We start from the raw sequence: 26,530 nt of genomic DNA on the forward strand, positions 1-26,530 counted from the left end.
GAAACCTAGCAAACCCATACATTTTTGAAAACTAGACACCCAGGGGAATCCAGGATGACTGACACACACCAGGTTCTGTTACCCAGAATCCCTTGCAAACCTAAAAAATTGTCAACAAAACCAGATTTTCCTCATAGTTCTGTGGTGCAAAGTTCTGGAATCTGCGTGAATCCACAAAATTCCACCCACCCCGCGTTCCCAAAAGTCTTCTGAGAAAAATGGTACCTCACTTGTGTAGGTAGGCTTAGTGCCCACAACAGGAAACGGCCCAAAACACAACATGGTCACACAACTTTTTCACAGTGAAAAATGACCCTTTTTTTGCAAAGTGCCTAGCTCTAGTTATTGAACCCTAGCTCTGCCGGCACCTAGGGAAACCTAGCAAACCTATACATTTTTGAAATCTAGACACCCAGGGCAATCCAGGATGGGGTGACCAGGTTCTGGTACCCAGAATCCCTTGCAAACCTAAACAATTGTAAAAAAAAAACAAATTTTCTTCAAATTTCTGTGGTGGAAAGTTCTGGAATCTGCGTGGATCCACAAAATTCCACCCACCCTGCGTTCCATGAAGTCTTCGGAGAAAAATTGTACCTCACTTGTGTGGGTAAGCCTAGTGCCCGCGACAGGAAATGACTCAAAACACAACATGGACACACCACATTTTCACCATGAAAAATGACCCTTTTTTTGCAAAGTGTCTAGCTCTAGTTTTTGAACCCTAGCTCTGCTGGCACCACGGAAACCTAGCTAACTTATACATTTTTTAAACTTAGACACCGAGGGGAATCCAGGAGTGGGTGACTTGACTGGCTCTCACCAGGTTCTGGTACCCAGAATCCCTTGCAAACCTAAAAAATTGTCCAAAAAAACACATTTTTCTCACATTTCTGTAGTGGAATCTGTGTGGATCCACAAACCTCCACGCACCCAGCGTTCCCTCAGGTCTACCGATAAAAATAGTACCTCACTCGCGTGGGTGGGTCAAGGACCCGCGACAGGCAAGGGCCCAAAACCTATTGAGGCAACATCAAAGTTACATTTCACAAACCAACCTGGTTTTGCAAGGGGGCTCCTATGAGTTTTTGTCCCGGGGCTCGGCGGGCATCTAGGGAAACCTACCAAAACCACACATTTCAGCAAACTAGACACCCGGGGGAAACCAGCGAGGTATGGCTTGCGTGGGTCCCCCAGCATTCTCCTACCAAGAATCCCCTGCAAACCTCAAATTTTGCTGCCGAGCCCCAGGCCAAAAACACATGGGCCCCTCCTTGCAAAACTAGGTTCGTTTGTGGTAGGTAATTTTGAGGTCGCCTCAATAGGTTTTGTGCCATTGCCTGTCACGGGTCCTTGACCCACCCACGCAAGTGAGGTACTATTTTTATCGGGAGACCTGGGGGAACGCTGGGTGCGTGGAATTTTGTGGATCCACTCAGATGCAAGACCTTTCCACTACAGAAATGTGAGGATAATGTGGTTTTTTTGGACAATTTTTTAGGTTTGCAGGGAATTCTGGGTAAGAGAATGTTAGGGGACCGATGCAAGCCATACCTCGCTAGACTCCCCCGGGTGTCTAGTTTCCAGAAATGTGTGGGTTTGGTAGGTTTCCCTAGAGGGCCGCCGAGCCCCGGGCCAAAAACTCATGGGACCCCTCTTGCAAAACCAGGTTGGTAATTTTGATGTTGCCTCAATAGGTTTTGGGCCCTTCCCTACCACGGGTATTTGGCCCATCCACACAAGTGAGGTACCATTTCTATTGAGATACTTGGAGAAATGCTGAGGGGTTGGAAATTTGTTGTTACTTTCTGCAGTGTTAAAATTTTGGCACAATAATGCAAGGAAAATATGACAGACACATTTTGAGGTTTGCAGGACATTGTGGGTAAGATAACTTGTTGGGATCCACAAGAGAAACATCCTCATGTACTACCATGGGTTTTTACTTTACGACAATATCTACAGTTGGTAGGTTATTCTTAGATGGAATGTACACCTTGGCAGAGAGACTAAAAAGACAAAGATTACTGCTCAGCCATCTATTCCTCAAGCACACAAACATACTGGTTGGATTTGGCACGAGGACGAGTGATGGTTCAGTAAATAAAATGTTATTAACAAGAGAATCAACAAAAATTAAATGCACTGTCAATAATTTAAAGGACAAAAAACTGAACCAGTGACTCGCAGCTCGTGAGCTGTAAAGGCACATCAAGGCCACAACCGCTTTACAGGCCATTCACACACCTTTCATAGGTGATACACACAAGACCATTCACACCACCAGGCACGTTACAACATTCACAAAAAGGGACAAGGTACCCCCTGCTTGAGAAAGACAGAAATGACAAATATTTCTGCACAACCACCTATTCTTCAAGCCCAAAGACATACTGGTTGGATTTGGCATTAGGGTGAGTGATGGTACAATATACACAGTTGTATTAACCAGAGATTTCACAAAAATGAAATTCACTGTTAATAATTGAAAGGACGAGAAACTGAACCATTGACTCACAGCTCATGAGCTGTAAAGCCACGACAAGGCACCAACCGCTTTACAGGCCATTCATATACCTTTCATACATGTCACACATACAAAACCATTCACACCGCCAGCCGCGGGCCCAGCACATTACATTACATCGCTCACACCAGCAGACAGCGTCATTTTAGGGCCCGTCACTTTCACATTCCCACATTCCTGACACACACCGCCAGCCAAGCGCTAATTTATGCACACCGCCAGCCAAGCGCCAGTCCACACACACCACCAGCCAAGCGCCAATCTACGCACACCACCAGCCAAGCGCCAATCCACGCACACTACCAGCCAAGAGCCCGTCCACTCACCGCCAGCCAAGCTCCAGTCCACTCACCGCTAGCCGAGCGTCAGTCTACACATACCACCAGCCAGACACCAGTCCAGGCACACCGTCATACATTTTTTTCAAACAAGAAGGAAAACACAAACCAATTGCAACTAAATACAAAACTATAACTACAAAAACAACAGCAGTAACTAAAGACATCATTCTATTGCCAAATGTTAAACTGAACAACTATTTAAAACCATACAGACCAGGCAGTACAGTATTAGACTCACAGTTGCTCCCAAAAACTCTTTTGAGTGTGATACAATCTGAAACATGTGGGCACACACAGCCCAGGATTAAAAGGACAATCGGCACAGTGCATACGACTCTCCTTCCGCACACCTCTTCGCAAGCAGACTCTACATCTCTTACAGGGATTGTTTATTTTGGGCGTGGGAGGAATTAAATCAGGAAAGTGGCGATCTATCAATCTAGCCACATCCTCCACCACTCCAACTCTAGGAACACTTGCCTGTTCCACAACAACAAGGCTGCCTATCGCAGACTCCTGAAACTGAACAAATGTCAACTTTGACGCAGGAGAACACTCCTTGTACACAACAAAAGCATTGAAAGTTGCTAAATTGAAGAGATGGAAGGCCAACTTCTAATACCAAATGTAAGCCTCACGAATAGCAGTGTAAGGTTCCAACCACTTCTCTACTCTATCAACACCACCCATGTGCATATTGTACATGGGAACTTCAGCAATCTGACCCCAAACAGCCACAGGTGAAGTACTCTCATCATGGATGGTAATTAGCATGTACACGTCCCTCCTGTCCACAAATTTCACAGTTATTAGTACATCACTACGCAAGGAACTGCACTGTCCCTTCTGAAGTTTTTTGCAAACAAGCTCTTTTGGATAACCTTTACGGTTAGAGCGGATTGTGCCACAAGCAAAAGTGTCCACTTTGAACAATTCCTCAAACAATTGCACAGCAGTGTAGAAGTTATCAAGGTACAAATGGTGGCCTCTGTTAAACATTCCCCTAACAAGATCCCACATAATTTTTTCTGAAACTCCAAAAGTGGACGGACAACCAGAAGGGTGAATAGTGGAATCCCTACCAGTGTACACCCTGAAGTTAAAGACATATCCTGTCCTACTCTCAGACAACATATACAGCTTAATTCCATAACATGCCCTCTTGCTAGGAATGTAGTGCCTAAAAACCAAACTGCCCTTGAACAGGACCGAAGTCTCATCAATAGGTATTTCTTTCCCTGGAGTATAGATCTCTGAAAATCGATCTACAAAGTGATCAAGAACAGTCCGAATCTTTAAATGACGGTCACTTTCAGGGTGATCTCATGGCTACACCAAAGCATTATCTACAAAATGACGCATCAGAAGCAAATGTAAATACCGATCACGACTCATAATTTCAGGAAATATGGTCGTTGCCATCAAGGGACTGGTAGACCAATATGAAGCCATGGACGGCTTCCTTATCAAGCCCATCAAAAAAGTCAAACCCAAAACCTTCTTCATCTTTTCCAGATTTGTGGGAGTCCACAGGGTAGCTCTAGAGTGGGGCCTAAGTCTGGCACTGTTGTCCCTCAAAAACTGTTCAGCATACAAATTAGTCTGCTCAACAATCTCAGCCACAAATACATCATCCATAAACAACTGAAAAAACTGTATAGGCAAAAAAGTTTCACACTCCACTCTACACCCCGCATCCACACTTAAGGCATGCAACACCGGCTGCACCATGTTTGGATCAACCCAGAGTCCAGTACTTCCCATGGGAAGCCTTGCAGCCCCAGGCTGCAATCCAGATGCCTCTTGCACCCTCGGCACATCAGTGTCCTCCTCTAAAACAAGCACTTCATCCGCACTGAGAGTAGCTTCATCCGCACTGAGAGTAGCTTCATCATCCGATGATTCTATGTGGAGAGAAAACTCACTGCCTGATTCTTCCCCTCCCTCCTCACCCTCAGACTCATAATCATGGTCAGAGGAAGATTAAAAAAGCATACCAACCACCTGCTGAGCAGTAATGCTGCGGCTAGCCATAATCCTTACTAACAAAGGTAACGTGTCAAACAAGTCAACAACAACAAACACTTTGTAAAATAAGCATTAAACAAAATGTGTCTTTATCACAAAGACCTATAACTCCAAAACTATACCACTCACTTGACAGAAGCAGCTAGACTCACCACCACCTACTCTGCACGGACACAGTAAGGATCAACAATATACCACACAAAAAAGAAAAGAAAAAAAAAATTGCACATAAGACAATGCAAAACACATCACAAAGAATTTCATGCTCAGAACAGTAACAAATATGCTGCCATTATGACACCGCTTACAAAAAAATTCATTCATGCATGACAATATTATTCATTTGGAGTAAACACAACAAAAATGTTTTTCTTACCAAATAAATGCAATTATGCAAAACTGCAGAACAACCACTGCCGAAACCGCAAACAAGAATCAAAAGCTTTTCACTAGAATAAAAAGGAAAACACATTACAATCACATATGCAAATAATGCACCGGTCCACACACAATCCACCAACCAAGCTAAGGGGTAAGTGGGCCTAACTGTATGAATAAAATATTCACCCCCATAAAAAGGGAGCAACCCTTGCCCAAGAGGCCACTCCCAACACCAACATTTAAAAAACCCTGGTTTCTAGTGGCTCCTGCCCCCGTTGGGGGCAGATGGGCATAAAAGCATACTGCTGATTTGCCACCCAATGAGGGCAGAAGTGGCCCCAATCATTCTCCCATAAAGGGGAGCGGCCCTTGCCCAAGGAGCGGATCCCCAACATAAAAAAACAAAAATCCCTGTTGGCTTAGTGGCCATATTAAAAAGAAAATGGCAAAGGGGAGCAACGCTTGCCCAAAGGGCCACTCCCCACAAATAAATCCCTGGTGGTCTAGTGGGCCCAATTAAAAAGAAAATGGCAAGATATGCCCACCTAAGGGGGGAACAGACAGCCAAAAACATTGCCCCAAGGGGGATCGACCCTTGCCCAAGAGGCCACTCCCCACAAATTAATCCCTGGTAGTCTAGTGGGCAACTACATAAAAAAAAGTGTGAGATCTGCCCCCCTAGTGGGACGCAGACAGCCAAAAACATTGCCCCTAAGGGGAGCGACCCTTGCCCAAGGGGCCACTCCCCACAAATTGATCTGTGGTGGTCTAGTGGGCCACTAAATAAATAAAAAATGCGAGATCGGCCCCCTCCAGGGGGCAGACAGCCAAAAATAATGCCCCCAATAGGGAACGACCCTTGTCAAGGGGCCACTCCCCTTAAATGTATCGCTGGTGGTCTAGTGGGCCACTTTAATTTAAAAAAAAAGGCATGATCTGCCCCCTAGGGAGGCAAACACAGCCAAAACATATTGCCGACAAATAGGGGAGCGGCCCTTGCCTAAGGGGCCGCTCCCCATAAACAGTAGATCAATTTCAACATTAAAAAACAAATCCCTGGTGCCTAGTGGGCATTCCTGCTGCATGATCGCACGATCGTGTAGCAAGAATGCTCAAAAGAGGCAATCCTTTCCTTTCCCCTGATGCCTCTTTTTTAAAATCACCCCCCTCCCACGAGGAGACACTCACCATGTTCTCCGACGACGCACTGGAAGCAAATGGCTTCTAGCGCGTTGGGAATCCCTTAATGATGTCAACACACCTCGCGCGCTGAGGTCATTGATGACGTGGGGGGAAGGGCTTCCCCTGCCAATTCCCAGTGGGGGCAGGTACATGGGTGGCCCACAGGGGAGCGCCAGCGCTTCCCCCGTGGGTGGGTGCTAGGACGGCTGGGAGCCATCCTGAGCACATGCCCACCGTGTCTCAGGACGGCTCCCTGCCATCCTGAGCACGGAAGGGGTTAAAAGAAAGAATTGCCTTATGTAAAGGATTTGGTCAGTCTTACTTATTGGAAAAGACATCTTGGGAGTGCACCTCTCTACGTGTATACAGTTTCTATTCTGTTTTGCAGTTTGCACCTAACAGCGGCAGATGCAGGAGATGTATCTGCACACAATCTCTCATTAACTTCTGACAATCAAAATAGGAACTTCTATTTTTTTAAAATTGATATTACTCACCTTCAAATCGATATTCTTGACAACGACATTATTGCACTCAATATTTCCATTACACATTATTTTTAACTCGATATTATGGTAGTTAAAAAAATGTTACCCTCGATATTCTGTCTCATTACCAGCTGGAAGGGGTTTGTTAGAGAATCTTAGTCACAGCAATGGGTTGGCTTAGCCAGATCTAACCCTTCAGGAGAAAATTTCTCCCTTTTGGATTTTGGAAGAATAGTGATTTCTGGGGCAAAAATATGCCACACTTGTCAGGTTTGTCCCCCTGCTTGACCCCCAGGAAGACTACAGAAATATTGAAGAGTTGCCAAGCAACTCAGATCTACCGCCTGGAACAATAAGGAAAAGAAGGACTGCCCTGCTTAAACCCTGATCTGCACCTAAAGGTCTGCAGTTTGAAGGACTGCAACTGCTGCACAATCTGGTACTACAGCTCTAAGGACGTTGCCTGGCTTTACAAGGATGAAGGAGTGGACTCCCTGCAAACTGCAGGTTAACAGAGCTCACCTGCATCATCTCCACCAAGAAGTCTCCATCCTGGAGTGCTTCCAGTGGATTTTTAAAGATTTGCCATGTTCATTGTGGGAATTGTAGTTCCAATATCACAAGGACCATCTCAGAGCTTCTAGACCCTGGGATTGGTGTTTTGGATACTTTGAACCCTCAAGAGCAACTTTAGGATGAAGTTCCAGACATTTGAGCAACTTTTGGAAAAAGCTCCATAAGGTGAATGACCAGATGTTGAGAGTCAAGCCGACTAAATCAAACCGCGAACCTGCCTGGATTTCAGGTCCATCCCAAAGAAAACTCCGGAGCTAAAGACTTCCAGGAGATGACTGGGGCCTCATGCAGAATGAGGCTGACAACGTTGACCCGGATCCAGCTTAAAAAAGAGACTTCCTCCACGTTTGAGTAAAAACCCTCCAGACAAGTCTCTAGGTGCGAAGGTAAAATTTTGACTGAGACCTCCTGCTTAATGTGTCTGACCAGGGCTCCATCGTGGTTGGCATCAAACTTTGATTTTGTCCCGGTCAAGCGTGGCTTGATGTCTCAATTTGGCACTCTTGTTTTTTAAACACTAGAAAATGTTTATTCTTTAAAAATGTAAACCTCCAGTACTCTACATTGGATTTATGTCATTTTTATGTCTATTTGTTCATAAAAATATAACCAATTTTTGTACATTGGTGTTGAATTTTTATTGTGTATTATGTCTTCCTTATTTAATGTATTGTTGTTTTCAAATGATTTACACACCTGTCTCCTAAGTTACGCCTGCCTGCTCGTTGCCAGCTATCCAAGGGTTGAGCAAGGGAATAATTTGTTGAGACCTTGACTAACCCTTTTATTGTGTTTGTGGCCTAATTATTAGTGGTATGTCCCTAATTATCACTACTAATAAAACACTTTCCAACAAGGTGTAATCACAATGATGGAAAGGGAAGATGTGCTGAAGAAGGAGGTGAAATCACAATTGATGTAAAGTAATGAAGTGCTGTAGGGTGAGGTGTGATCACTCTCGATAGAAAGAGAAGAAGTGCTGTAGGGTGAGGTGTGATCACTCTGGATAGAAAGAGAAAAAGTGCTGTAGGAGAATGTGTAATAACAAGAGATGGAATAGGAAGAAGAGGTGTAGGAAGAGGTGTAATCATACTGACAGAAATGGAAAAAGAGCCATAGGAGGAGGTGTAATCGCGCAGGATAGAAAGGGAAGAAGTGCTCTAGGAGGAGGTGTAATGACACTGGTTGGAAAAGGAAGAATCGGTGCAGGAGGATGTGTTAGCACACTGGTTGGAAAGGGAAGAAGCGGTATAGAAGAAGATTTAATTACACAGGATGCAAAGTTAAGAAGAGTTGTAAAAGGACGTGTATTCACTCAGGGTGGAATGGTAAGAAGTGTTGTAAGAGGGGAAGGTGTAATCACACTGGATGGAAAGGGTGGAACTGTTTCAGGAGGAGAAGATGTAGTCACACTGTATGGAAAGAGATGTTTTATAGGAAGAGGGGTTATCTGGCTGGATGGAAAGGGAGGAAGTATTGTAGGGTGAGGTGTATACTCTGGATGTAAAGGTAAGAAGCGGTTCAAAAGTATGTGTAATCACACTGGATGGAAAGGGAAGAAGCAGTGCCGGAGGGGGTGTAATCGATGAAAAGGGAAGAAGTAGAGTAGGAGGAGGTGTAATCACACAGGATGGAAAAGGAATAACTGGTACAGGAGGGGGAGATATAATAACACTGGTTTGAAAGGGAAGAAGCGGTACAGGAAGAGGTGTAATCACACTACATGGAAAGGTAAGAAGCGGTGCAGAAGAATGTGTAATCGCACAGGATGGAAGACAAAGAAAGGCTGCACGAGGAGAAGGATTAATCACACTGGATGTAAAGCTAAGAAGGGTTGTAGGAGAAGGTGTAATCACACTGGATGGAAAGGTAAGAAGCGGTGCAGGAGAATGTTTAATCACACTGAATGGAAAGGGAAGAAGCAGTGAGGGGAATGTGTAATCACACTGAATGGAAAGCAAAGAAAGGGTGTAGGAGGGGAGGATTAATCACACCTGATGGAAAGTTAAGAAGGTTTTGTAGGAAGAGGTGTAATCACACAGGATGATAATGTAAGAAGGGGTGTAGGAGAAGGTGTAATCACACTGGATGGAAAGATAAGAGGTGCTGCAGGAAGAGGTGTAATCATGCTGGATGGAAAGGGAAGTAGTGCTGTAGGGTGAAGTGTAACCACACTAGATGGAAAGAGAAGGGGCAGATTTACAAGCCCCTTCCATTGCATCACTTTTTGTGATGCAGCTACAGCGTACACAATGCGCCATTTTGTGGCCGATTACAAAGTGACGCATCTTGGGAGATGTATCACCTTGTAATGCTCAGTGCCACATTTTACTTGCATCAGGTATAATGTATGCAGGGGGGGCATTCCCATGTAGGAAAGCCTCATAGAAGTGATGCAGTGATACCTACAATATTTCACTGCGCCACATCTAGGACGCCACTTCGTCAAAACCCTTTGCCTGCTTGGAGCAGGCGTAAGGAGAGATGCAGTGTATTGGGAATAGGCCTCCCCATGCATTGCACATTGCTGGAGTTGTGTCATGCTTGCGACACAGCTCCAGCAATGCGTGATATTTGCTCCAACAGATACATCAGAATTTCTGACGCAGCTATCAATCCTTGCGCCATGATGCCCTGTATTGTAAATACGGCGCATCCATGGTGGCACAAGGGTTTCACATGGAGGCACTGCGAAACTGATGCATCTGTATAGATGCTTCAGTTTCTTGTAAATAAACCCCGAAATGCTGTAGGAGGAGATGTATTTATACTGGCTGGAAAGATAAGCAGTGCTGTAGGAGGAATTGTAATCCCACTGGATGAAAAGATAAGAAGTCCTGTAAGAGGAGGTGTAATCACACTGGATGGAAAGAAAAGAGATGCTGTAGGAGGAGGTGTAATCACACTGTATGGAAAGGAAATATGCGTTCTAGGAAGAGGTGTAATCACACTGGATAGAATGGAAAGAAGCGCTGTGTAGGGGCAGGTGTAATCAAAAGGGATGTAAAGAAATGAAACATTGCAGGAGGACGTGTTATCACTCTGGACAAAAAGTAAAGAAGTGGTGCAGAAGGAGAAGATGTAATCACACTGGATGGAAAGAGAGGTAGAGATGTACGTGGAGGTGTAATCACATTGGATGGAAAGGGAGAAATTGTTGTAGGAGGAGCTGTAATAAGACTGGATGGAAAGGGTAGAAGTGGTTGGAGCACTCTTCTAGAGAAGCGTGATCATGAGGTTGTAGATTGGGAAGTCATGTACTCTCATTGCCTGTTTTCTGTTGAGTTTGGATTCCAAGGCAGGTAGAAGTGGTTTTGCAGTTCTTACCTGTGCAGTTCACTGCTGCATACCTCCCATCATAACAAAAACTCTGAAACCGGGTGCTGTAGGGACAGTGCAGCAGGAGTTTTTCATCTCCTTTGCACTGGACATCAGAAATCCCAACTAGATCATTCTTTTGTGCCCCGAAGGCTGAGGCTGGAGGGACTGAGTTTGGAACGCCACAGTTCAGCTCTCTACACACCACAGTGGCATCTTTCATGTCCCATTGGCTGTCACAGATTCTTTCCCAGAGGATATTCACCCTCACCTGTACAGTCCCAGCACAGGGGGCTTTGGAGCCTGTTAGTCGAACACTTGATAAGTCTTGAAATAAAAAGAGAAGATATTTATAGATAAACATTAATATTTATTCAAAGATATCAATAACTTTTTTCCACTGTCTACCATGGATAAAGGAATACAGAGACAGCTAAAGAAAGCTGTAATAATCTTTCTTATGCGGACAATCATTACTTCTGATGCCAGAGGTCAGTTCCTATCACACTGTTATGTGTTAAGAAATGCATCTAAAGTTTCCACACTTAAATCTTGTTACATGCCATTCCATTTGTAAACTTTATTTCGATCAAAAGATCATAAAAGTCGCATAAAATACATTTAAACAGCTGATAAAAGACATTAAAAACAATTAATTTAAAATGGACCAGGACAGAATGTAAATAGCAGCAAAACATTATTTGAAACTAAGACGCTTGATCCACATTGCATATAAAAAACGTGAGACAGCGAAGACTACAACAGTTCTTGTATCACTAGCTAAAATGCGATGGGCTTCAATACATCTTGTGAATCCTAGACTTTTACATAAAGGAATAAGCCAGTATTTCCTAGGGGCTCTATATGCGACACAAAGAAATAATACATGAATTATAGGCTCAGTCGACCTTCCGCAAGCTGGGCAAGTTGTTTCTGTGTATTTTGACCAGTTCTTAGTGAAGTCCCTGAGTGGTAAGGTGCCCAACCTGAATTGAATGTATAATTTCCTCGCCAAAGGTGGGCACAATTCACTCAGGAAAGGCTCAAAGGTATACTGGTCTTTAATTGATAAAAATTGTCTTGAAAGACTGCCGAGTGTTTTACTTCCTTGTAGTACACTTAGCCTATACTGTCTATATGCCTGAACCAGTTTTACACGAGGAAGGATCAAAGAAAATGCCTCAGGATTAGTCCAAAGTTCAGGCAAACCAATCTTGAAGCACATTTCCTTGATATAGACAAGCCAAGGAAACTTCTTAAAAGTGCATAGTGCTAGTATTGAGCTAAGGTCACGACAATAAGATCTTAGCTCCTCAGTGAGCCACACTCTTCGCCAATACGTTAAAGGACGTAGGCCAGCTTCTTCGTCTATTGGTCGAATTGCCAGATCAAGACGTAATGGGATTAGAGGGGTGCTTTGCGGTAGTCCCAATAAAAGTCTAATAAACTTGTTCTCGAGTAGAGAAAGACTTTTCATCTGGGAGTGGCCCCACAATTCTGCCCCGTATAGAGCTGCATTTCTCACTTGTATTTTATAAATTTCTGCAGCAGGGCCAGGAGCCTTGTATGTAGCGTATCTGGAAGTTCTTAGAATCGCTCCAGATAATTGGGCAAGCCGCATAGCTGCTTTATCTAATCGAGGAGCCCAGGAAAAAGACTCGGAAAGTGTAATTCCCAAGTATTCAAATAGTGAAACCTTTTCTAGGGTTGTTCCGTTGAGTGTGGGATTAGGACGTGTTGAGTTAGCTGGATTAAAAACCATATATTTGGTTTTCGAAATGTTTATTTCGAGCCCATAGTCTACACAGAATGCTGAAAAACTGTCTAAAACACTTTGAACACCCATCGGGGATTTAGATAACAATAAAGTGTCATCTGCAAAGAGCATAACTGAAACCTTTCTACCATTGAGTCTAGGGGAGTCACCGTTATCCGTCTTGTTGATATGAGATACCAGTGCATTAACATATAGGCAGAACAGGGTAGGGGCTAATACGCAACCCTGCCTGACACCTCTGTCGACTGGAAAGCGCGCAGTTAGTTGGCCTGCCTTCCCATATCTGACCTGTGCATAGCTACCAGTATGCAGTCTAATAATCGTAACTAATAGGTCCAGGGGGACTCCCATCTCATGTAGTACAGCCCAAAGTTTAGCTCTCGGAACCATGTCAAAGGCTGATTTCAGGTCGACAAATATCAGATAGAGACTGCCACCCTCCACTGATACTGTCTTCCAAAATAGTAATTGCAGCCTTAAAAGTTGGTCCACAGTTGACACCCTTTTCCTAAATCCCGCCTGTAGGTCACTCAGAATGTTCATCTCTTCCATCCATAAATGCAATCGATTGAGTAATATTCTTGCAAACAACTTTTGGGCAACATCTATTAGGCTAATTGGCCTGTAATTTACAGGGAGCAATGGGGATCCTTTTTTAAATATGGGAAATATTTCAGCTCCTAGCCACGTGTCTGGGATACTCATACCTTTCATGATGGCATTAAATATGGTCCATAAATATGGTACCCATATGGAAGGTTCTTCTTTGTATAGATCCCCAGGGATCTTGTCGAGGCCAGGTGCTTTAGACAGAGAAAGAGTTTTAATAGCACCCTCTACTTATAAAGCTGTTATTTCCTCAATGGGTTCAGATTGAACTAATGGGAGGGAACCCGCCACAACTATCAAGTCATCTCCAGTAGAGTACTGAGACTTAAAATGAGCTTCCCAAACAGATGCTGCAATGTTCGGGAGAATTGGGGATCGTTCGTCCTTAGTACCTGCATTAGAGACAATTTTCCAAAAGCCCCTCATATCCTTATTGGAAAGAGCTATTTTCAGGGCCTTCCATTTTTCAAGTTCCCATGCTTTTTTTGCCTTTTTAATAGTCTCATTGTAGACCCTCCTAGAGGAGTTCAATGTAACCTTGTTTTTTGATTTTATTGCATTAATGAGAGCAGTTTTAGCCTGTCTGCATGTTTTAGTATACTACGAGTTGGAAGAATATTTTGGCCTAGATTTGCTTGAGGAAGGATTAAAAAAGGTTTTAAGAACCGAAGTGAGATAAAAGTAAATGGATTCTACCGCTTCTAGATCCCAAACACACGGAATTGGGGTGAATAACCTTTCTGTTTCAAGAAGCGCCGGAAGAATCAACCCGTAAAGTTCTAACATTTTGTCTGGGGTGCGTTTTACTGAGTCCCATCTAATTCTTCTTTTATTGTTGTCCAGAAGGAGGTTCTGATCAACCATTGGGCCTATAGTGGAAGATACTTGAGGAACCGGAATTAATACCTCGAGCAGCAATGCCTCATGATCACTGTCAAATCGAGAGATGACAGAAAAATCAACGATGCAGTTCCAAAAAGATACTTCCACCAAAATATAATCTATTAGGAAAGAGTGATTGACCATATTAAAGGTAGGTTTCCCTGGCTGATCTGATTTTAAACGGCCATTGCAGGCCCTCATAGAATGCATAAGAACAAATGCATTAATTTGCATGACCAATGGAGTCCAGGCCCTTACCTTCTGGATTTGGGGATCTGGTATTAAACTACAGATGTCCTCCTCGTTAGATAATGTATATGGGAGATCAACAAGCGGTTCATATTGGCAGTTAAAATCGCCCGCGATTATTAATCTATCATGTTTGGGTAAATCTACTATACAGGTAGATAATAAATCAAAAATCGGGGATTCCTGAGAGAGGCTCATTGGACGTGAATAAACATTGATAAGAATTAGTTTAAAATTGGGTTTAAAAAAAAGAAACAGACCTTGAAGATCCAATGAGAAGAAATCTAATTCAGTGATGGTACAATCTAAATAAGTCGCAACCCATAGAGAGAGCCCTCCATAGGGTCTGCCCCTCTTTCCCTTGGTTGCTGATACATTATAGACCGAGAACCCTAGGAACAATATAGGCTCAAGTGACCAGGTCTCCTGGAATAATACAACATCACATTCTGATATAAACTTGGACCACTCTGGATTGTCTAACTTCATTTTTATACCTGCAATGTTCCAAGATAGGATCCTGATTTTAAGGTCTGAGCAGGGGGCGGTGATAATTTGAGATTTGATGCAAGGAGTCTCCACATTGGGTGCGTTTATGATTTCTTCCCTTGATGCTGGTTCTTTTGGAACTAAGCAATGCGCGATGAGTTGACAAATGGTTTGAACTAACTATGTTAAGACAAGACCCACTAGCATTAGCATCTACTTTCTTGTGTTTAGTAGGGATTTGTTTTGTGGGTAAAGGGTTTTTCCCTAGTCAGTCGCACTCTTCTAGGTTGGAAAATACTTCAAATCTATTGGAGAGCGGTATCATATTACCACAGGATGGGTTAGCCGTGGTTAAAGCTCTAGACTGTACTATGGAGCTGTTTACCCTAGCTAGGCTAGTATTTTTAAAATAACGTTTATTATAAAAATAGTCAAATGATAGAGGCACTATTTCATATGATCTCCTTTGGGGGGGAAAGAAATTTCTAAGGAGAACAGGCAAAACATTACTGTTCGAAAAATGTACAATCACACAGTCCCCCTTTAGCTTCTTTTCTTGGGTGCCCACCCAATGAACTCTTCTTGCCATAATGATCTAATTTACAAGCGAGTGGCATACCCAATCAGGAGCATTAAGATTCGACGCAATCCAATGTGCACATTTATCCATTAAATGGATAGTGGGCTCTGTTTGGTTAGCTTCTAACGGAGGTACCTGTGCCAAAACCAGCACTAGGGGAGCTGCTGAAGGAGATAGGTGGAACGTTGATTGCGTTTGAGCTCTATTCTTCATTGTGGGTATCACTTTGGGTGTTTTCGGCTGTTCTGGTGCACAAGGGCCGTCTGCACTGCGTTTAGGAGTATTTGGATGCTCTGAGCTCCTCATGACTTCCGTGCGCTCTAAAGATATAGCTGTTGTAGCCAGGGGTTGGGCTGCCTTTGCCCTTAACATAGGAGAGTTTCCTATTAAGGTTGGCTGAGAACAGTTTGAGGGACCATCAGATATATGGTTGCCCCGAGCCTGTACAGAAACATTGTCAAATTGGGTCTCCAACTTGGTGATCCTTGCTTCAATGCTAGCCAGTTTATCAATTATCGGGTCTATAATGGAATCCAGTTTCTTTAGTAAATCGTCCCATATTGAGGCCTGGTTAATGACGTGAGGGACAGCAAGCTTAGATGTTGCAAGAGTTGCTTTAGGCTGAGGAAGCTTTTTGGTAGATTTTTTTAAGGGTACCTTCTTTTTCGTGGCACAAGCCGTTTTAGCGGCCATAGGATTATGGACGGCCAACGTGTTCCTAGTTCTGGACTCTCTCGGCTTAGGTGGTGATGTTATGGCCTCGATTGAAGATGATGGACTTTTATGGATACCAGTTGCTGGATTAGTTTCTTCAGTGCTTGGGGTCAGTTGTGTTATTGAGCCCTCGATTCCAAGTAGGTCTCGTGGGATACCTGGGGAGGCTTGAATAGTTATTTGAGGAGTTAAGGGGGCAGGCAAACCCTGGCATCTCAATGGTGCACAACCAGGTTCCAAGGACAATCTCCTTTCAGTTAATTCAATTTCATGTGCTAGTAAGTTCGTAGCCCTAATCAGAAATGAATCCAATGTGGCGCCCGCACCAACTGGTGTTTTTGCCTTGGAGCTTTTCCCTTTCGCCATGACTCACACCAATTATACACTTTCACACTGGTTACCTTGTATGAGCATGTATCTCAGAGGGGGGGCCCAGCCCGGCCTCTTCCTGCCCCTGACGGCCTAAGACAGCCCCGCCCTTGTCCCGGGCTTCTCCCGGCGCTGCCCGCGCGCGTCCCGCGATGCGGAGGGAGCCTCTCGTTTTTCTGCGCCTCCGGGCGCGACAGCGGGCGGAAGTGTCCCAGTGCCGCTCTGCAGCCTGGGAACTGAAGTCTCTATGCTGCGGCCGTGGATGTCAGGTCGGCGGCAGGGAGACAACAGCGTTGGTGGTCCTGGAACTGCTGGCGGAACCCCAGGTACGTGCTGGCTCTCTGGCTGTCACATTGAATGCGTGTGCAAGGTGCCCCCGCTCCACCGAGGGAGCCTCTCGTTTTTCTGCGCTTCCGGGCGCGACGGCGGGCGGAAGTGTCCCAGTGCCACTCTGCAGCCTGGGAACTGAAGTCTCTACGCTGCGGCCGTGGATGTCAGGTCGGCGGCAGGGAGACAACAGCGTTGATGGTCCTGGAACTGCTGGTGGAACCCCAGGTATGTGCTGGCTCTCTGGCTGTCACGTTGAATGCATGTGCAAGGTGCCCCCGCTCCACCGAGGGAGCCTCTCGTTTTTCTGCGCCTCCGGGCGCGACGGCGGGCGGAAGTGTCCCAGTGCCGCTCTGCAGCCTGGGAACTGAAGTCTCTACGCTGCGGCCGTGGATGTCAGGTCGGCGGCAGGGAGACAACAGCGTTGGTGGTCCTGGAACTGCTGGCAGAACCCCAGGTACGTGCTGGCTCTCTGGCTGTCACGTTGAATGCGTGTGCAAGGTGTAATTATGTCGTTTCCCAGCTCACGCAGAAAGCACATGATGGGAAACAAAAACCCTGGAGACACAATCTAACTGATAAGTCGAGCAGGCTGTAAGATATAATCTTGGAATCAGCGGTAATTCGCTGATGCACAGAGTACATTTCACTCACAAACCCATTTCATATGCATGGTTGGATGGACAATGGGTCTAAGGACGTGTAAAGAATGTTCTGGCTTCTTTTCAAGACATAAGTGTACCTTGTCCTTGTCAGTGGTTGAAACTCTGGCCCATTTACATATTTGCATCATTATAACACGCCAGTAGCAATTGTTCTAGATTAATTTCCATCAGTGATGCACAGTCCTTGGAAGAGTATTTTTCCAGATTTTTTTTTTAACTCATATGAACGATTCTCAGTGCATCAGACAGACAATACAAAAAGGATGCAAATAAAATATAAAAATGCGCAACACTAAAAAGTAAATTTGTGACATTAGTTTTAAAGACTAAATCAAAGACAGGGGTTAGGGATATGCTATTCATAGGAGTGCAGTTGCAGCACTGAGAGAGAACAAAAGCATGTTGACAAGAAGAGTGAAGAATTCACTTTCAAAACTACTTTTCAATTGGAGAAAAAATGTATTAAATGGAATGTAAATTATAGCCCCATGTTGGACACGACCCTTTCCACAGGTTCAGCCCCTAAGTTTTTGCTTTCATCCTCCTGTCTTCTGAACCCATTTCTGTAGGCTGTTAGGACTCTGAGCACTTTACATCTGCTAACCAGTGCTAAAGTGCTTCTTGTCTCTCCCTTTAAACTTAGTGAAATTGGCTTACACTCAATTGGCACATTTAATTTACTTTCAAAATCTCTAGTAAAGTAGTGTAATATGTTCTCAGGGCCTGTAAATTAAATGCTACTAGTGGGTCAGAAGCACATGAGAGGCTTTTTCCACATGGTGTGGGGCTGCCCAGTCATACAACGATATTGGCTTAAAATATTCAGGACCCTCTTGGAGGTGTGGGCCTGACAATTGAGGCATCGACCAAAATTTCGCTGCTTGGTCTCCTGGACAACATGGGTGGCCCGCGGGCTGACAGAAATCTGTAGAGCTGGGAACGCTACTGGCAAAATGGGACATTGCCAAGTATTGGAGGACGCAGCATTCCCCACTCCCTCCATGAGGGAATAGAGAGCAGGTGTGGACAGATGTGTGAAATTAGAAGAACCCATCTACTTAGCACGAGCAAGCCCCAAGAAATTTTCTGAAGTTTGGGGACAATGGTGGGCATAGTACAAAGTCAGCGTGGGGAACGCCTAAGTTGGGGAAGAGGTTCCACACAGAGGAGAGTTTTATTGTAACTGGCCCTTGGGGTCTCCTGGGATGGATGGGGACGCGCACTCAAGACCACTCTATTTGCCGTGAGGGGAACGGCTGGCTCCTGGAATCGCTACCTTACCTCCCTAATTTGCCTGGTAATAATAACAGCGAAGCCGTGAGGGGAACGGCAGTGTTCGGCTGGCAGAACTACAACCCCCAGTGTATGACTGGCAGAACTACAACCCCCAGAGGCCCTAGCGCGGCTGACGCGCACGACGACACCAGCAGGAAGCCCTCATTAGACCGGGGCGCCTCCCGCCACACGGGACGCGCGCGGGCAGCGCCCGGGGAAGCCCGGGCCAAGGGCAGGCCCGTCCTTGCCCGTCAAAGGCCAGAGAAGGCCGGGCTGGGCATATATTCTAACGTTTGCTGTTGGGCATTGACTTATAAGTACTGACGTGCTACTAGGCGGTGGCAAATTTTTGTTCGATTTTGGCCATTCGTGGACTTTCGTCTGAAGCTGGTTGGTTTGTGTTGTTCCACCAATAGTTGTATGTTGCTTGAGACCACACGCTCCTGGTATATGTAGACCCTACTTGAGTGTTTTGAGAGGGTAAAAGGTGGTGGGGTTGATTTACTCTGGTGGGTCTCCGATCCCAATTTTGGTCATTTAAGTAATATTAGGTCATTATTCTATATTGGAGGCTCTCATAAGAAAGGCTTTTTCCTACACTGTATACAATGAACACTAGGCTTAGTATGAATAGGAAATTGTTGGTGGGGGGATCTGTCAGGGGTACCCTAGATCAATTCATTACGAGGGCTGCCTCAATTTTAGAACGCGAAATTGTGCATACTGAACGACGTTTATCCTCTGAATTACAGAGGAAACGTTCTTCTCTGGGAGCTATCCAGTTAGCCACTACCCCATCTCGTAATACTAAGCATACCAAACACACAGAACTAACAAATGACTTAGACATCTCCCCACAATTACAAGATCAAGTAGATTCCCAGCTAGGTATAAAAGAATCTGTTATCATAGATAGCAGTATAGGATCAGAAATCGTACACCTCATTGAGGATCAGCCCCCGACCCTAGTAAGTAAGCCCCTCACAAAGATGAACAGTACAAATAAAACAAAAGGTTTAGGACCTAGCCTCCCAAAACAAAGCGAAGCGTGGCACAAATAAGCAAAAAGGAGGTGGTGCTAAAACCCTAAATACTGCCACAAGCTTTACGAATATAACAGATTCTGGAGCATGTAAAATCGGTCCAGATAGTCTGGCAGTACATCCCTATCAAGACCTAATGAGGGATATAGAACAACTAGTTAAGTCACTGTTGTTACCTTTGGTGGAAAGGGTAAGAAGAATGTCAGAGCAGCTAGAGTCTGTACAAGATAATGGTGCAGCTAATACAAAGTCATTGAGGGAAATATCAGAGAGAATGCGCATTTTGCATTCTCCCAGCCCGGTACTCGAGCCAGTGACGAAATCATTCAATCCTGTAAATAGTGTAAAGATACCCCCCCCCTAATGAGAATAGTCCGACCACACAGAATACGAATCTGGATCCTAGAAAATCAAGAGGGTGTGGGGCCTCAAATAAGCAGAACCATGAGTGTAGTTAAATTGGTGGGAGAGCACACATAGACAGAAACTTTAGGGGACCATCTCAGCATATAGATCTCCCACCAGAGGCAGAACCCTATGTCATCATACTCACAGGGGTACCAGAGCTAACATTGGAGAACCATGAAGGCCATCAGACTCTTAAGAATAAGGTGATGCACTGGCTTAGAGTGAATAGGCCATTACCCGCCAACTTAGATGGTGAGATTCTTCATGTTAGGAGGTTAGGCTGGGTGGGACGAAGACCGAAAAAAGTACAGGGGGATGTTATCATTGTTAATTTCAGGGATCATAGGGTGATAAATCATATTAGAGACTGGTACTCAAAGGGCTATGAGGGAGGCATATCCACCCATGATCTAAGTTACTTCTACCCAAAGACCTTGGTAGGAAATGATGCGAGCTCAACACACTTAAATACCCAGACAATGGCAGGCCCTATGTTTAACATCTCAACCTCCAATCGCTTTGCCACACTTTCCGGATTGGAGGGGGTTGACTGACTAACTACTCCTCCGCTTAGCATTCCGACCACTGGGGAGAAATTATTGATAAATCAATCAATCAATCAATCATAGGCATTTATAAAGCGCGCTACTCACCCGGAGGGTCTCAAGGCGCTTGGGGGGGGGTCCGCTACTGCTCGAACAACCAGGTCTTGAGCTTCTTCCTGAAGGAGAGGTGGTCTTGGGTCAGGCGTAGGTCGGTGGGGAGGGCGTTCCAAGTCTTGGCGGCCAGGTGGGAGAAGGATCTTCCTCCTGTTGTCGCTCTGTGGATGCGGGGGACGGCTGCGAGGGCGTGACTGGTCGAGCGGAGGTGGCGTTTGGGAGCGTAGAAGTTGAGGCGGCTGTTGAGGTAGGTCGGGCCTTGGTTGTGTAGGGCTTTGTGTGCGTGGGTGAGGAGCCGGAAGGTGATTCTTTTGTTGATCGGGAGCCAGTGCAGGTCTCTCAGGTGTCTGGAGATGTGAGTTCGTCTGGGGACATCGAGGATGAGTCTCGCCGAGGCGTTCTGGATCCGCTGGAGTCTCTTCTGGAGCTTGGCGGTGGTACCGGCGTAGAGGGCGTTGCCGTAGTACAGTCGACTGGTGACGAGGGCCTGGGTGACCGTTTTCCTGGTCTCGGTGGGGATCCACCGGAAGATCTTACGTAGCATGCACAGGACGTTGAAACAGGACGAGGATACGGCGTTGACTTGTCTGGTCATGGAGAGGGAGGAGTCCAGGATGAAGCCCAGGTTGCGTGCGTGGTCTGTCGGTTTGGGTGCGTTGCCCAGGGCGGGGGGCCACCAGGAGTCGTCCCAGGCGGAGGGTGAGGAGCCCAGGATGAGGACTTCCGTCTTGTCTGTGTTCAGTTTCAGGCGGCTGGTCGTCATCCACTCGGCCACGTTTTTCATCCCTTCGTGTAGGTTGGCTCTGGCGGTGGCGGGGTCGTTGGTCAGGGAGAGGATCAGCTGGGTGTCATCGGCGTAGGAGATGATGTTCAGGTTGTGTTGGCGTGCGATGGCCGCAATGGGGCTCATGTAGACATTGAAGAGGGTGGGGCTGAGCGAGGAGCCCTGAGGGACGCCGCAGATGACTTCCGTGGCTTCTGATCTGAACGGGGGCAGGCGGACTCTCTGTGTCCTTCCGGTGAGGAAGGAGATGATCCATTCCAGTGCCTTCTCCTCAATCCCGACGTTGCTGAGGCGCTGCACTAGGGTGCGGTGGCAGACAGTGTCGAATGCCGCGGAGAGGTCCAGGAGGATGAGGGCCGCTGTTTCTCCGTTGTCCAGCAGGGTTCGGATGTCGTCGGTGGCAGCGATGAGGGCGGTCTCGGTGCTGTGGTTGGCCCGGAAGCCTGACTGGGAAGGGTCGAGGGAACCAGTCGTCTCGAGGAAGGCTGCCAGTTGCTTGTTGATGGTCTTCTCGATGACTTTGGCTGGAAACGGGAGGAGCGAGATGGGGCGGTAGTTCTTGAGTTCGGTGGGGTCCGCCGTTGGTTTCTTTAGTAGAGCGCTGAGTTCGGCGTGCTTCCAGCTCTCAGGGAAGGTGGCGGTGTCGAGGGAGGTGTTGATGATGTCCCGCAGGTGGGGTGCGATGACAGCGTCGGCCTTGTTGAAGATGTGGTGAGGGCAGGGGTCGGTTGGGGATCCGGAGTGGATGGAGTTCATCGTGCTGATGGTGTCTTCGAGGTTGATCGGTGTCCAGGCGTTGAGGGTGGTGGTGGGGGGCGTTGGTTTGGTCGTGGGGAGCGTTGGTTGTGTTCTGAAGCTGTTGTGTATGTCAGCGATCTTGTTGTGGAAGTAGGAGGCGAGGGAGTTGCAGAGGTCTTGCGATGGGGTGATGTCGTTGGTTCCGGCGTTGGGGTTGGAGAGCTCTCTGACGATGTTGAAGAGTTCCTTGCTGTTGTGTGCGTTGTTGTCCAGCCGGTCCTTGAATGCTGTTTTCTTGGTGGCGTGGATCAGTTGATGGTGCATTCGGGTGGCGAGCTTGAGGGTAGTCATGTTGTCCGGCGTTGGGTCTCTTCTCCAGGCTTTCTCGAGGGCTCAGCAGTTCTTCTTGGAGCTCTTGAGTTCGTCGGTGAACCACGGGGCCTTCTTGCTTCCGGGTCTGCTGGGTGGGGTCCTCAGAGGGGCGAGCTCGTCCGCGCAGGTGGAGATCCATTTCGTGAGGTTGTCGGCGGCTTGGCTGGGGTTCGGTGAGCTGGTGGGAGGGTGCTGGCTCAGGGATGCGGTGAGTTGTTGGGCTGTGATCTTGTTCCAGATTCTTCGTGCAGCCTGTTGCTGGTGGTGGTGGACCGTGGTTGTTTTGAAGGTGAAGTGGTTGCAGCTGTGGTCCGTCCAGTGGAGTCCAGTGGCGTGGCTGAAGGAGATGTCTTTGCTGGACGAGATGACGGCCTCGAGTGTGTGTCCGGCGAGGTGGGTGGGGGTGGTCACCAGCTGCTTGAGTCCGAGGGTGGCGAGGTTGTCAAGCAAGGTGGTGGTGTTGCGGTCGTTGTTGTTCTCCAGGTGGAAGTTGATGTCCCCGAGGAGGATGTAGTTGTTGGACCCGGCCTCGTAGTATGGCCCTACGTGCCCCCGCACCACCGAAACCTGGTACCTGCAGCCCCAAGCACACGGCCCAGCCGACCCTCCCCACCAGGACACACGCACCCGACCCGGACGTCCCCGTCCCTGGCCTCTCTCCTTTCGGCCACCCCGGGCCCGCGTGCCCACATCATGCACCAAGATGGCCGCCCGGCCCCAGCGCGACCCGGGCCTAGAGGCGCCACTCCGGCTGGAGGACATCACGCTTCCAGGGGATGAGAGAGGGAGGAGCAGTTTCTATCGCACCTCTGAACTCCCCTGGGACGATGGGTTTCGATCGGCCCTCCGGCCTCCCTGAGGGCTGGCTCCATGCCTGCTGGGTGTCTGGGACTCCTTCCGACCCGGCCCTGAAAGGATCAAAAGACAATGACAGGAAATCCCGACAAGCGACCCCCAGGTGACAAGACCCCTGCCTGCACAGACTCCGGACATCAAAGAGGGGTCGACCTATAACAAGGGGTGCTCTGGGTCTGTCCGGCAGATTCAACGCTGGAACAACGAGAGCCTGCCGACGTGGTCGCGGCTCCTGGAACTTGGACCCTCCTGAGCCCTGCTGAGTGACTCGCGGCTCCCTGAAGATCGTAAGACCTCCGAACTTGTACCTGAGCCTGCTGAGTGACTCGCGGCTCCTTGAAGATCGTAAGACCTCCGAACTTGTACCTGAGCCTGCTGAGTGACTCGCGGCTCCTTGAAGATCGTAAGACCTCCGAACCTGTACCTGAGCCCGCTGAGAGACTCGCGGCTACCCGAAGATCGTAAGACCTCCGAACTTGTACCTGAGCCCGCTGAGTGACTCGCGGCTCCGACAGACTCTCACGGTCCCGCCGGACCCCGACTACAACAACGCATCCCCGAGCTCGAGGATTGTGAGCTGTGCGCCGGATACGTCCCTGCCTTGAACCTTTACCAGAGACTGTCCCGCTACCCCCTACCCCTTCCGAGACTCATTGAGCCCGTGCTCTCCTTGTACATATTTGCAGTGATAACCTACTTGATAAAGATTGATTTCTAAGAACACCCGGTGTGGTCACTCTGTGTCGTGTGGTGCCAGAAGTACGATCCTAGATACGAGATTCCTCCCCCTGGGGAGTCTCCCGCCAGTGCCCGGTTACGATACTTCGAGGGTGGGTCTCAGGGTAGTCAGGACCCCTTTCCGGGCTCCTCTGAGGTCGCCGTCTAACATTGGTGGCAAGCGACGGGATTCGGGCCCATCACCTAGAGATCGTACCGTGAACGACGGACGCACTACCGACAAAGATGGCAGAAGGAAGCGCCATGAGCCCCGCAGAAACCAACGCCAACAGGGTGTTCCAGGTGGAGCATCTAGAAGAATACACACACAAAGAGCTAAAGCAATTTTGCAAAGAACTTAAAATCGCTACCACCGGTCTCAACACTAAAGAAGATTTGCAGAAAGCACTGAAAACTTGGGTGGATACCGGGGCCTCCCGCCCGGAAGGCACGGGGGAGCGCCCCGACGAAGCCGAACCCCCCCAAAGTGAAAGCAGCAGCAATCAGGTGCGAGGCATCGTACCAGACGGGGGCCTATCCCCGGAAGAACTCGCGGACAGAGAGAGAAGTCGCAATCATGAACTCGAGCTAGCCAAACTCAAAATCGAAGGCGAATTGAAGTTAGCGGAAAAAAAGCTAGCAGTGGAGCAAATGCGTGTACAAGGCGAACTGGAAGAAAAGAAGCTCCAACGGGAGCACGAAGGAAGGAAGCTCCAACTGGAGCACGAACGCAGCTTGAAGGAACTCGAGCTCAAGGCCAGAAACGAGGAAGGGAGGCCCCCGGGAAACCGAGAGACGGCCTCCCCAGCGGAACAGAAGGTCCACATCCCCAAGGACGTGGTCAAAGAATATTATAAAAACGATGACATTCAACAATGGTTCAGGGCCTACGAGGTCGCCATGACCTCCCATCGGGTCCCGCAGAAGGACTGGGGGGCGGGGTTGTGGGGGCGGTTTCTGAGCGAAGGAAGGGACACCCTGCTCGACCTACCCCTCTCCCTGCAGACCTCCTACAGCCACATGAAAGAGGCTCTACTCACAAGATACGGCCTCACCCCAGAAATGTACCGTCAGCGATTCCGGGACTGCAGGAAGATCCCGGGCACCACCTGGGTGGAGTATGTAAACTTTTTCAGTCGGGCCTTCGATGGGTGGATCAAGGGCAGCAAATTCACCACCCTTGCCGAACTCACCGACCTCATGTTGTGGGAACACCTGGCTGCGAACTGCTTCATAGAACTACGTCAGCATCTGCTTGACAGCAAGCTCACAGATCCCAGGAAGCTGGCTGTGGAGGCCGACCGCTGGACCAACACCCGGGTCTCCCGGGGCATGGTAGGAGAGTACCCCCGAGCCAGTCAGGGACCACCCCGCCAGAGAGGGGGAGGGAACCAGGGAGGGCCGAGAGAGTCCCAGCCTAGCCCCCCAAAAACACAACCTCCACCTTTCCCGGCGCCCCCCCCCCACCAGTGACAGGGCCCCCTGGGAGACGGGGACACCGGGTGACCGTCACGTGTTTCCGTTGCCAGAAACCCGGGCACTACGCCAATGACCCAGAGTGCCCCATGGCCACCCAAGTCTCCCCTACCACCCCTGCGAGACAGATAGCCAACGTAGCCCTGGGGGAGGAGGTTGAGGAAACCGAGGAGTGGGAACCCGCAGCAATGGCCCTAGTATCCCTGGGAGATAGGGAGATGATCCCTGGTAGCCTCCTACCCTCCAACACAAAGAAATACGGGCAGCTCGTCAAGATCAATGGCCACCAAGTAGAGGCCCTGCGGGACACCGGGGCCAGTATCACCGGTGTCCTCAGGCACCTAGTCCCCGAGGAGCAGATCCTCCCCAACGTCTTTTGCCCCGTAATTTCCGCAGACAATAGAGAAAGTATGTGTCAGGTAGCCCTGGTGCCGTTTGAGTGGGGAGGGGTGATAGGTAAACTCAAGGTTGCCGTAAGAACCTCCCAGCCGGTCGACTGCCTCTTAGGGAACGACCTGGAGGGTTCTCCCTGGAAGCACGTCGAGCGCAAGGCCCACCTAGGAATGATGGGACTCCCCGAGTGGGTGTGCGCCACCACCCGATCTATGTCAGCCCGACTCACTCCCCGGAGAGAAGTCGAAAGCACCCCGATCGAAGAGACCAGAACAGTCCCCGCCGAGGGTCCTCCCGTCCCCCCACCAGAA

At 47.9% G+C, this 26,530-nt stretch overlaps 1 protein-coding gene across 2 annotated transcripts in view; it reads right to left on the reverse strand.

Annotated features, from left to right (window-relative positions):
- LOC146861816 (CD5 antigen-like) overlaps positions 1 to 26,530 on the reverse strand; it is a 417,568-nt gene that overhangs the window by 148,702 nt on the left and 242,336 nt on the right. The window contains exon 3 of one of the 2 annotated variants that reach the window (XM_085640970.1): positions 10,848 to 11,165. The exons of the other annotated variant lie outside the window; for it this stretch is intronic. Coding sequence (XP_085497096.1) covers positions 10,848 to 11,165 — 318 coding nt within the window. The remainder of the gene's footprint in view (positions 1 to 10,847; positions 11,166 to 26,530) is intronic. 2 annotated transcript variants of the gene reach the window in all.

Source organism: Triturus cristatus, chromosome 2_2 (assembly GCF_964204655.1).
Source record: "Triturus cristatus chromosome 2_2, aTriCri1.1, whole genome shotgun sequence".
NCBI classification, from domain to species: Eukaryota; Metazoa; Chordata; class Amphibia; order Caudata; family Salamandridae; genus Triturus; species Triturus cristatus.